This window comes from Motacilla alba, chromosome 1A (assembly GCF_015832195.1).
Source record: "Motacilla alba alba isolate MOTALB_02 chromosome 1A, Motacilla_alba_V1.0_pri, whole genome shotgun sequence".
NCBI classification, from domain to species: domain Eukaryota; kingdom Metazoa; phylum Chordata; class Aves; order Passeriformes; family Motacillidae; genus Motacilla; species Motacilla alba.
Genome location: NC_052031.1, coordinates 2,144,605 through 2,157,016, shown reverse-complemented (window position 1 = coordinate 2,157,016; position 12,412 = coordinate 2,144,605). Strand labels below are relative to the sequence as shown.

Genomic DNA, 12,412 nt, shown 5'->3' with positions numbered 1-12,412 from the left:
CTGGAATTGCCAGAGCAGCTGGGGCTGCCCCTGCATCCCTGCAGTGCCCCAGGCCAGGCTGGACACAGGGGCTGGAGCAGCCTGGGACAGTGGGAGATGTCCCTGCCCATGGATGGGAAGTGGAATGGGATGAGCTTTAAGGTCCCTTCCCACCCAAAACCATTCCATGACTCAACACAGCACATTTGGCTTCAAACTGGAACATAAAATTGAAATCCCTTCTCATTTTCAGCAATATTCACTCACGGGCCAGGCTCAAAATCCTGGCAGCACTTGGCCTCCAAAAACAGCCTCAGGTTTCCCTTGCTCCCTCCCTGAGAGATCCCTGGTGCTCCCCAGGAATCTCCCTGCATTCCCCGTGGCTGCACAGCCCCAGCTCCCCCCTTGTTCTGCTCTCATCATCCTCCTGGAGCATTTTCATCAATCTCAAATTTCACTGCTACAAGTTGTGCTCTGGCCCTGTGCTTCTTAAACACCACAACCTGAAAATCCACTTGAAAGGCACGAAAACCCAGATATTAAAAATATCCACTTAAAAGCCATGAAAACCACTTCCATTTAAATCCTTAGACTGGTCACTTGTTACTGAGCCAGGGTTCCTTCTCTGGGAGCTGCTCTGGTCCCTTCTCTGTGGCAGTTTGGATGCAAGTTGGGCTTTTCAGATAATTTTGAGCTTTGTTCCTTCCCTTCCTCCCTCCCTGGAGGGGGATGGAAGTTCCCAGATGTGCAGTAATTCCCAATTAGCATTGATAATGAGGGGAGCACTGATCTGCAGAGTTTGGGAGGGACTTTTTTTTTTACTCTTTCCCAAAAGATAAAAAAAAAAGGAATTCTTCTTGTACAGGAGTAGAATTGTGAGGTGCCTTTAAAGAATTAATTCTGGAAGGGATTTTATTATTAGGCTTCAGTGAAATGAATTGGAGGAGCAACAAGAAGATTAGGTAACAGGTTGAGCTGCATTACAGGTGTTCACAGCCCCTAAAAATTTTAAATTTTATTCCTTCAGAGTTCCCTTCTTGCTTCCCCTTTGGTGTTTGCCAGGTACGTGCTCAGCCCATGTTCTCCATGTGATAAAACTGACACAGGAAGCTCAGAGCTCTTTGAATTCAATTATCTCTTCCTCTTTTTTTAAATTTTTTTTATTTTATTGAAATGCCACAATTCCTGCAGCATTTTAATTATCAAGGCTTTTGATACAGCAAATTACTGGTAATTAGCTACAGACTGCTGCCTCACCGAGCTTTCCTTGCCTGGTTCTGGCACTTTGTGAGCAGCTCTCCTGTCTCCAGAGCTTGTCTCTCACTTTGAAAAGCCAGGTGTCTGCTGAGGAAGGCAGGAGCCACCCCAGAAATGGAAAATGCAAACCCCCTCCCTACAAATTATTGTCATGTTGAAATTAAGGGGCTCTCAGGCAAAGATATGGGAATAGGAATAACAGTTCTTTATGAGGAAAATTAAAAATACAAATGCAAATAATGAAAACAAACCACTGCCAGAGCCAGAACAGACCTGACCCCCTGCGGGTCAGGGTGGTGACTGAAGCCACCGTTTAATGGGACTTTTAATATTAAATGTCCAGGCTGCTCTCGTGCCCCTTCCATCTCTTTTCCCTGATTTCTTGGTTTGTCAGGCTGGGGTTTGATTTGGCATTACAGATGTGAGATCAAAGCTCTGCTTTTTGCAGCCATTTCCAGTGAACTGATTAATGCCCATTGCCTTTAACATCCCCACATTTTCCAGACTCAACTTTACACAATAATCCCATAGATCAAGACTTCCTTTTACTTTCTCTGGAAATTTTCTACAGAAATATTTTACTTCTGTAGAAGTAGAAATTTTCCTCTGCTGACATTGAAATCCTCCCAGTACATTGATTTCATTTTTGAAAATAGGAATAAAAAGCACCAACAGGAGATGTCATTTTCTGTGTTCACTGTATTGCTTGCCATTTTTCTCCCCAGACATTATAATTTATAACCATTCTCTAGTAATTTTCCATAGGAATGTGAGCCAGGTCCATTCAACCCAGAAAGGGATTGAAGCGACATTTACAGAATTTAAATTTAATTAACATTTTAAGCCACATTTGAAGAATCATGGAATGGTTTGGGTTGGAAAGGACCTTAAAGATCATCCAGTTCTAACCTGAACACCTCCCACCATCCCAGGCTGCTCCAGCCCCAGTGTCCAGCCTGGCCTTGGACATTCCAGGGATCCAGGGACAGCCCCAGCTGCTCTGGGAAAAACCCTTTTCATGTGCTATCCTTGGTTCACCTTCTAATTACTGCTGATTTAAAAATGAAGATGAGTTTAATTGAGAAGTATCTATATAATTATATATATTATATAATAATATAAAATATACTTTATATATATCTTTATATATTTTTATATATTTTTATATATATTATATATATATATATTTATATATATATATATTTATATATATAATGGGAAGGTTTCCATCCAACAAAAGAAAAGGAAGCTGGAATAATCTGGTATTTCTCTTGGAATACAGAGGACAAAAAGAGGAATTAAGATTTCTGGGAGCTTGTAAAAGCCAGTGTCAGTGATTTTCTCATTTCTAGTTGAACATTGTCCTGCACCTGCCTGGATTTCTTTGTTGGCTTGGGGTGTTTTGGCTTTTGTCACATCCTTGGTGGACATAAATCTTTATCTCTTTCTGTTTATTTAAAGCTAAATTTGTCACCATCATAAGAATACTTTAACCAGGACCTTTTCATCTTCTGGAAATCCCTGTTGCTGGACATGAATTCTATTATTCCCCCTTAATTCTTTTTTAATAGAATCTTCTATCATCTGTTCTGTGATATTGCCCCTGATCAATATGAGGAGGAGAGGCCAATAATTACTTGGTCTTCTCATTCACCCTTGAAAAATCCATGGTGTGTTGGTTTTCCTTGGATTTTCTGGACCCCCCCCAAGTACAGGAAGGATGTGGAAAATCAGGGTTTATGGTGTGGAGTTAGAAACTGGTTTGGTGATGGAGCAGAGTGTCCACACTGCAGCTTCCATCTGAATTCAGGGGATGTGAGGGTGTGAATTACCAACTAAAGCTTTTAATTATAGAATAGAATTTACTCAGAGCTCAGCCCTCCTATCTGAAACCTCACAAAAGGTACAAAAAAAAACCCAAATGAATTTATCTGTCACCCTGGCCAGGTGTTTTACTGCCCATGCTTTGTCCAGGTCAATCTTGGGCATGATAAGGCATAAAAACCTATCCAGCTTGTCCTGGGCTCAGCCAGGGGAGGAAAATGTGTGTTGGATTAGGCTCTTTTTTGACCCAGAGATGGGGCAGCTGAGAGGTGTTTTAAAAACTTTTATTCCATTTTCAGTCCCGTGGGAAGGGTGAGACAATTACAGATGTTATAATTCACACCATCACAATCAGAAAAACAAAATTGTGTAGTTGTAACTACCTTATATCTCCAAAGTAAATTCATAATTACTGTTACTGTTACCAACTAAAATACATTCTAAGTGTTTCTTGGTCTGTCAGCTTTAGCCACACCATGCTGTGAATGCCCTAAAGCCAATCATCTAAAATTCCCCCTCGTGGGTGCCACTACAATGCACCTTTCACAGTTCTGTTTCTCCAGAGTTTCCAGTCTCATTTGCAAGGCCACCCTCTGGAACTTGTTTCCAGCTCCATTTCTGTCTCAGCAATGGCTGTCCCATGCCAGGCCATTTCTCAGTCAGCATTTCTCATCTCAGAGTTTGCACACAGATGTGAGCTGTGTGTCAGGCTTTGGGAATTCCCTACAAATCCATTTCCCCTCTTTCTTGAATGGAAAAAGCTTCTTTGGTGGCTTTGTTTATTGTTTGCTGTGCGCAGTGAAGCACACACGGCACTGTCACTAATATTGTCACTGGAACAATCAATGTCATTATAACATTAAACTCAGTTTCTTTAATAAATTATTTTAGTTGCCCCATCAGTTGCGCCATCTCTGGGTCACAAAAGGGCTCAATCCAACCTCACAGCACTTTGGTTCACAGGTTTGGCTTGAAGGGACCTCAAAGCCCACCCAGTGCCAGCCCTGCCATGGCAGGGACCTTTCCACCATCCCAGGACATCCAAGCCCTGTCCAGCCTGGTTTTGGACACTTCCAGGGCATTTTCAGTCAGCATTTCTCATCTCAGAGTTTGCATACAGATGTGAGCTGTGTGTCAGGCTTTGAGAATTCCCTACCAATCCATTTCCCACAAATGAGGGTGTGGAGTGTCCCAGGAGCAGATTTGTCCTCGTGGCAGTTCAGAAAGACAGAGCAGAGCCAGTGTCACCAGCTCAGTGTGACAGACAGGCCACACACACTGCCCCGACCTTTTGGAATTTCAGAATTGAATTACACCTCCAAATCCATAAAAATTGCTTTTTTTAATAAACCACTTTCTATTCATTTTCATCCGCAGAGAGCAGCTGGATGCAGGGTGCTTTGTGGCCCTGCATTCATGGACAGCTTTATTTGTTTGAGGGGTGTAAACACAGCCCAGGGATGGCAGGATTCAGCCACGGAGCACAAACTCGAAATCCTTGTTCCAGATGAAGGGAAATGCTGCAAACTTCACAGTCCCTCATAAATCTTGCTGTGCAGCCACGTGATTAATGTCTAACGAGGTTTCTGATGGATGCCTCAGCAGTTCCTAAGCAGGTGTTGTGGGATCAAATCAGGAAATCCCTTACTTGGCTGCTTCAGGAAAGTTCCTTTGGCTTACTCAGGTAGGAAGGGCCTGGTTTGGGTGGCTTTTAAGTGGATATTTTTAATATCTGGGTTTCCGTGCCTTTCAAGTGGATTTTCAGGTTGTGGTGTTTAAGAAGCACAGGGCCAGAGCACAACTTGTAGCAGTGAAATTTGAGATTGATGAAAATGCTCCAGGAGGATGATGAGAGCAGAACAAGGGGGGAGCTGGGGCTGTGCAGCCACGGGGAATGCAGGGAGATTCCTGGGGAGCACCAGGGATCTCTCAGGGAGGGAGCAAGGGAAACCTGAGGCTGTTTTTGGAGGCCAAGTGCTGCCAGGATTTTGAGCCTGGCCCGTGAGTGAATATTGCTGAAAATGAGAAGGGATTTCAATGTCATGTTCCAGTTTGAAGCCAAATGTGCTGTGTTGAGTCATGGAATGGTTTTGGGTGGGAAGGGACCTTAAAGCTCATCCCATTCCACTTCCCATCCATGGCAGGGACATCTCCCAGTGTCCCAGGCTGCTCCAGCCCCAGTGTCCAGCCTGGCCTGGGGCACTGCAGGGATGCAGGGGCAGCCCCAGCTGCTCTGGCAATTCCAGCCCAGCCAGGAATTCCTCATGGCCAAGATCCCATCCATGGCTGCCCTCTGGCACTGGCAGCCATTCCCTGGGTGCTGTCCCTGCAGGCCTTGTCCCCAGTCCCTCTGCAGCTCTCCTGGAGCCCCTGCAGGCCCTGCCAGGGGGTCTGAGGTTCTCTGAATCCTCTCTGGAGATCTCTCCTGTCCCCTTGGCTGTGTCCTGTCACTGCTCAGCCACATTTCCAGTTAATTGTTTCATCCCAAAGAATTTCTGGAACTGTTGAATTCAGGGCACTGGAGCAGAAAGAGCTTTGATCCTCCTGGCCCAGTTTCTGCTACACTTGAAATTTTTAACTCAAAAATGAACTCCCAATTCCTGTCTCCCTGCTTTCATCTTCTCAGAGGTGCCCACATCCCTGCAGTGTCCAAGGCCAGGCTGGACACTGGGGCTGGAGCAGCCTGGGACAGTGGGAGGCTCCCTGCCCATGGCAGGGGTGGCACTGGGTGGGCTCTGAGATTGCTCCCAATCCAAACCATTCTGGAATCTGATGAATTTTAAGGATAATTATCAAAATCAGCTTTTACAGCTTCTGACTATCTCATAACCTTGTATCCAGCCATCCTCCCCTGTTTGTTTAGTAAATAGTTTCACAGAGTAAATTAACAATAAATTAACATTTTCCCCTCATTTTTCCTAATTTTTGGCATTTCCTGAGTATCTCAGAGCAAACTCATATCCCAGTTCTCTGTTTCTCCTGTTACCCACTGGGATAATTCATTCTGCTCCCAACCCAGACCTGTCTTGGCTCATTGTAATCCTGGATTTCACAGTTAATATTCCCCACTCTTGGATACAAAGTGACACCAGAATCCTGGAATCCATCACAAGTAGGTTTCAGCCATAATGGAGGAACAAATTGCTTAATTTTTTCCCTTTTTTTTCCCCCAACTTGATTAAGTTTGAGGGTTTAATTAGATTTTTGTGGCGATTTTCAGGTTGTTAATTTAAGTAGAGAAGATGAAATGCAAATAGGTGAATACAAACAGGTTTGTTAAATTAGTGTCAAAAATTAGCACGGTGATTATTTTTACCAATAAACACGAATTTTCAAAGCCTGTGCTCAGGTAAAGTTTTAATTGAGATGGTTGAGGAATCAGATTTTCTCTGTGTGTTTGTATTATTATTTTTTTTTCCCAAGCCATCCCAAATTGTTTCTAATTAGGGGCACGATTCCATTTGCCTGGATATTTATTCCTGTGTAATTTGTTTCAACTTAGGCAGCACAGGAGTGATGAATTCTTTTCATTACCTCCAACTCTCTTTGATGGGCTTTGACTGGCTAATTATTCACACGGAGCACATTCCCAACAGCCTAAAAAAAATCCTGAAAATAAACAGACTTTTGAAATACACTGACAAAAGTTCATTTTTGAGGGCTTTCGTTTCATCTTCAGACGCAAGGAAATTCAAATGGAATCACTCGGAGTCTGGTTTTACTTCTGCACCTCGAATAATATCAAATATTGGGCTGCAAAGGTTTCCCAGGGGGACCCTCGTGTCACAAAGGGAGTCCCCAGCCCCTCACTGAGTGATTTGGGGTTGGAAAATCAATCCTGTAATCCACTGGCAGCTGCAGGAATTCATATTTTTGATGATGAAAGAGGCATGTTTGGGTTGGGAGCGATTAAAGGACAATTTTTGCAGCTTTCCAGGGTATTTTCCATCACATGGGACCCCCCAGCACACACATGGATGTTTCCTATTTCTCCATATAAATATATTGGAAGTATCTAAGCACATAAATACATTTATAAACCAATGTATTTTAACTGTGCTGCTCACTATTGCAACCCTTTGTTCTTGAGAGCATTAATTATGTTTATAATCACTGTATAAACTCACCCACCCTCTTCCCATGGCTGCCATGGATGGAATCACTTTTGGGAACTTTTTACAGGTTCCTTTTGGGACCTGGAGCAGATTGAGTTGGTCAAAAACCCCATCCCTGGAAGTATCCCAGGCCAGCCTGGACAGGACTTGGAGCAGCCTGGTCTGTGGTCATGGCAAGGGCTGGGACTGGCTGATCCTGAAGATCCTTCCCATGCAAACCATTCTAAGGAATATAAATTAAATTTTTACCAAATTGGAGCCAGTCCTCAGGATATTAATTTTAAAAATAAAGCTGCATTTCTGTTAATTAGAATTTTTGTGAGTTTTGGTTGTTTTCCCACGCAGAACCTAAAAATCCCAGGCATTCCAGGGCCACACTGAGGCTGTTTGAGCCCAGCTGCTGAGCTCTGTCCTGTAGGCACAGAGTTTGTGGTGACTGGGAGTGGGGCTGCCCCATCCCCAGGGGGGATGCACAGCTGTGAAAAGCAGATGGGAGCTGTAAAAGGTTGAGCTAAAAAACAAGAAGGGCCAAAGTTTGAAGCATTCTGAGGTGGGGTGGTGTTACTGGGTATGGGGTGAAGCCCTCTGAAATTGTGGGTGACACTGTGTGTCGTGGATGTCTCAGCTGTGACACTAATGCAGTGCAGGATTTGGAAAATATAAAAGCTAAAATTCTAAGGCATCCCCAGAATGTTCTTCAGCCTCATCCTGGAATGGTTGGGTGGGAAGGTGCAGGCACACAGTTTGTGGTGACTGGGAGTGGGGCTGCCCCAGCCTCATCCTCAGTGGATACAGGTGAGCAGCACTGACAGCCATGAGCCATGGGGTGCCCAGGTGTGCTGAGCAACCACACAGGGAGCAGAGGGCACACGGGGCAGGGCATGGACACGAGGGGATAAAAGGCTGGGCTGGAGAACGAGAGCAGATGCTGGCAGCCCTCTGAAGTGGCCTGATGTTACTCTGGATGGGTTGAAGCTTTCTGATATTGTATGGTGACACTCTGGGCGTGGTGGCTGTCTCAGCTGTGACACTAATGCAGTGCAGGATTTGAAAAATAATAAAGCTAAAATTCTAAGGCATCACCAGAATGTTCTTCAGCCTCATCCTGGAATGGTTGGGTGGGAAGGTGCAGGCACACAGTTTGTGGTGACTGGGAGTGGAGCTGCCCCAGCCTCATCCCTGATTTGCTCCAGCTGTGAACAGCAGGTGAGCAGCATTGAAGGTGATGAGCTGATGGATTAATGGAGTGCCCGGGTGTGCTAATCAATGACGCAGGGAGCAGAGGGCACACAGGTGTGGGGCATGAACACGAGGGGATAAAAGGCTGGGCTGGACAACAAGATCAGATGCTTGCAGCCCTCTGAAGTGGCATGATGTTGCTCTGTACGGGGGAAATGCTTAAAGCCCTCTGAAGTTGCCTGGTGGTTCTGTGTGTGTGCTGGCCCTGTGGCGTGCAGCCGTGCTGAGCTCTGTCCCTTGTCCCTCCCCTCAGATGCTGCTGACCGAGTACCTGGACATGAAGAACACGCGCGCGGCCTCGGAGCCCTCGGCCCAGCTCAGCTACGCCAGCTCCGGCCGCGACTTCGCCGCCTTCTTCGCCAAGAAGAAACCCCAGAGACCCAAGAACCCTCTCTTCAAGTAAGTGCAGGGGTTTTTCAAGCTGTGCCTAAGCTGCCTTTGGTCCCTGGAGTGCTGCTGGTAATGGCAGTTTCACAGTGAGAGGTGTGCAAGTTCCTGGGTGGGGATTTAATGCCCGCAGCTGAAGATCTGTTACGGTTTCAGTGCTGGGTTTTAGAGCTGAGCTCTTCCCAGGGCTCATTCCAGGACTGGGAATCCCATTAGAGGAGCTGCTGCAGAGCATGGAGTGATCCATTCTGCCTCTCTTTGTCCATGGTAAATTCAGGAGCTGTTAGAGGGAGCGATAAAGGGCACTGGACAAAGGGAATTAAGATAACTGTGTAATTACTGCATAGACTAAGCACTTAATCCTGTCACTAACTCCTTTAATTCAGCGGTCAGGCTGCAAAGAATTAAGTGCTTTGGAGGAGAGTGTAAGGGAGAGGAGGATGAGAGAGGCTGGGTGGCCAAGAGCAGGATTTGGGAGAGCAAATTTGTGCAGCAGTAAGGAGTGAGGAGTTGCTGAGCAGCGCTGGTGGGACAGGAGATTCACACCTGGGTTTGGGGGAGCTGTGCTGGAATTTTCTTCTCTTCCACCACCTGCCTCTGCTGGCCATTCTCTTGGGCCTCTTGAGGATTTTGGAGAGGGCCTAAAAGTGCTGTTTTGTGCTCCCAGTAGATGTCCTCTCACAGTACCTGAGATCCCAGTTAGAAATCCAAGTCTTCCACTTTGCTCTCCCAGGATGCGCTCTCCTGCAACCTCCTGTTACCAGAGGTTAAATGTTGCCTCCTTCCCCTGTCACCCCATGATTATTACCCCTCACCCTTTTTTTAACCCCACCCCCATGGCTGTTTTGGGCTGAGAATTCCACTTGGAGTTTACTCTGACCTGCAGATGGACATTGGAGCTCATGCCATGTCTGTCCCCGGGGGTTTGAGGACTAAGTTTGGGATTAAAATTGGAGGAGTGAGGATGCTGTGGCTCACCTGGAGCAGGCTGAGGCTGGCTAGAGTTTGTCAGCAGAGAGGAGGTGGCTGTAATTGTTCAAAGGAGGGTGAATCACCTCGTGGGAGCAGCATGTCTCCCCACCCCTGGTGCTGTCACCAGGTGATGCCGTCCCTGCAGTGACAGCAGCACTTGTTGGGATCTCTCATTTGCTTATCTGTCAGCTGTCACCATATCTCTGGAAATCTCCCTTGAAATGGAATTTCTCAGCCCACTGAGGTTTGTAGCCGTTTGATGGAGTGTTGCTCTTGTCTCCTCTCCCATCTTCAGTGCTTTCTGTGCCAGGCTCCTCTCCCTGCCTTTCCATTAGCTCTGGCCAAATCTTTCCTCTTGTCACCACAAAATCTGCATTTCATTCCTCAGCAGTCTCTCTCCTCCACCTCGTGTTTTGCTCACAGGGGGATGCAGGTGTAGGTGCTGTGTCCTGTGGTAGCTGTGAGCTCATTTAATTAATATAAAATACTGAGCTAATTTAATTAATATTAAATATGTCTGCTAGTTATGCCTTCAAGGACTTGAAGGTAGTTGTGTCCTGCTCTCTGGAAATCAGGAGCTGGTGTTCAGATGAAACTCTGAATCCTTATTTCCTTTAAAATAAGTGTAATAAAAAATTATTTAGTTAGTTGCAATGTTTGCTTGAAAAAGAGAGCTTCAGGTGAAGAGGAATTTGGATAATTCATGCCATGATAAACTTTCTCTCTTTTTTTTTGACTTTTTCCTCTTCCCAAAAGTAGCCAAGTGCACGCTCAGGTTGCAAACTCAGTTCTCCAAGATGGAAATCAGGAAATAAGGCAGGAGTGAATTGTACAGGCAGGAGTTGAACACCCAAGAAATCAGTCCCAGACTTGGCTGTAATTCTGTGTCATTCTAAAGAAAACAAATGTGTTTTGAAAGCACTGTGGGAGGATCAGCATTGGGAAGGGAGTTAGAAGGAGTTGAGTGGGAACAATTTGGGGAAGGGCAGCTAGAGGAGGTGGCAGAGGAAGGGAAATAGGGGATGAAACCAGGATGGTTGTGGAAAAGAAGGGAAATAGGGGATGAAAACCTGGATGGTCGTGGAGGAGAAGGGAAGTAGGGGATGAAAACCTGGATGGTCGTGGAGGAGAAGGGAAGTAGGGGATGAAAACCTGGATGGTCGTGGAGGAGAAGGGAAATAGGGGATGAAAACCTGGATGGTCGTGGAGGAGAAGGGAAATAGGGGATGAAACCTGGATGGTCGTGGAGGAGAAGGGAAATAGGGAATGAAACCTGGATGGTCGTGGAGGAGAAGGGAAACAGGGGATGAAAACCTTGGATGGTCGTGGAGGAGGAGGGAAATAGGGGATGAAACCTGGACGGTCATGGAGGAGAAGGGAAGTAGGGGATGAAACCTGGATGGTCGTGGAGGAGGAGGGAAATAGGGGATGAAACCTGGATGGTCGTGGAGGAGAAGGGAAGTAGGGGATGAAACCTGGATGGTCGTGGAGGAGGAGGGAAATAGGAAATGAAACCTGGATGGTCGTGGAGGAGAAGGGAAATAAGGGATGAAAACCTGGATGGTCGTGGAGGAGAAGGGATGAGGTCTGGGTTTGGTGCCTGGAATGACCTGTGGGAAAATGCTGCTCTTATTGTCTCACTAAGAACAGAAAGGAACATGTGGGTAACACAGAGCCAAGAATTTACAGCTGTTTTAATGAAAATCAGAAGGGTTTGGTGTATTTTGGTAAATCGTTGTTAGTTTAGTTGCGATAACACCAACACTCAGAGTCCAAATTAAAGCAGAAAAGCCTCATTAATAGTAATAATCTTAACACTAGTGCCCAGGAAAGCTGTGAAATGCTTTTCCCTGTCCCTGGTGTGATACTTGTGTTGCCAGTGTCCCTCTGGGCAGCACTGAGGCTGATTCCACCTTCCTGAGCTGTGGCACTGGGGAGGGAGTGAGGGGTGTTACAGCAAATCCTCAACATCTCGAGGTCTTCTTGTGACAGAAGTTTCCTTTCTGCAACTGGTATCTGATGCCTGAGGTTTGGCTTTTATATTTTTCACGTTCTCTGCTGCTTCAGTGTGTGGCTCTGGGTTCATATTATGGGATGGTGAGCTCTCTGCACAGAGCAGGGAGACAAAACAATTCCTGCTCCAGCTGGGACCAAGGACAAATGAGCCAAAGCTCAGGCCAGGAGCACAAACAGCGTGGGCTGCAGAGAGACAAACAAGCAGGGTGGGAGTGCCTGGGCTAAAGCTGGAACGGGACAATGAACTGCAAGGGGCAAATGGAGCAGAGCTGAGCCAAGGGAGAGACCCCGGGAGCGCTCGTGCATTTTGGGACCATTTGGGTTCCTCTTGGCTGCAGCCCTGGCTGGGCTCTTGTGCTGCCCAAGGTGGATCCATGGAGGAGATCCTTTCAATAAATCCCTGCTTTATTCTGTGACTCTGCCCAGCCTCTGCTCTAGCTCAGCCTCCACAAGGCATTTTGTTCACTGGGGCTCTTTGGAGGTGCTCTGTCCCCACCACGAGCTCCCCGGTCCCCAGAGCCCATCCAGGCACTCCCAGGAAATGGATTTTTTGCTTCTTTTTTTTGCTGAGGTTGGGATTAAATGCATGAGATGGTATGTGTTGTTGCACTCAGATGTTTATT

General features: G+C 46.2%; 1 protein-coding gene across 1 annotated transcript in view; it reads left to right on the top strand.

Annotated features, from left to right (window-relative positions):
• EXOC4 (exocyst complex component 4) overlaps positions 1-12,412 on the top strand; it is a 317,262-nt gene that overhangs the window by 91,186 nt on the left and 213,664 nt on the right. The window contains 1 exon segment of the mRNA XM_038153051.1: positions 8,668-8,813. Within this exon segment, the coding sequence (XP_038008979.1) occupies positions 8,668-8,813 (146 nt within the window).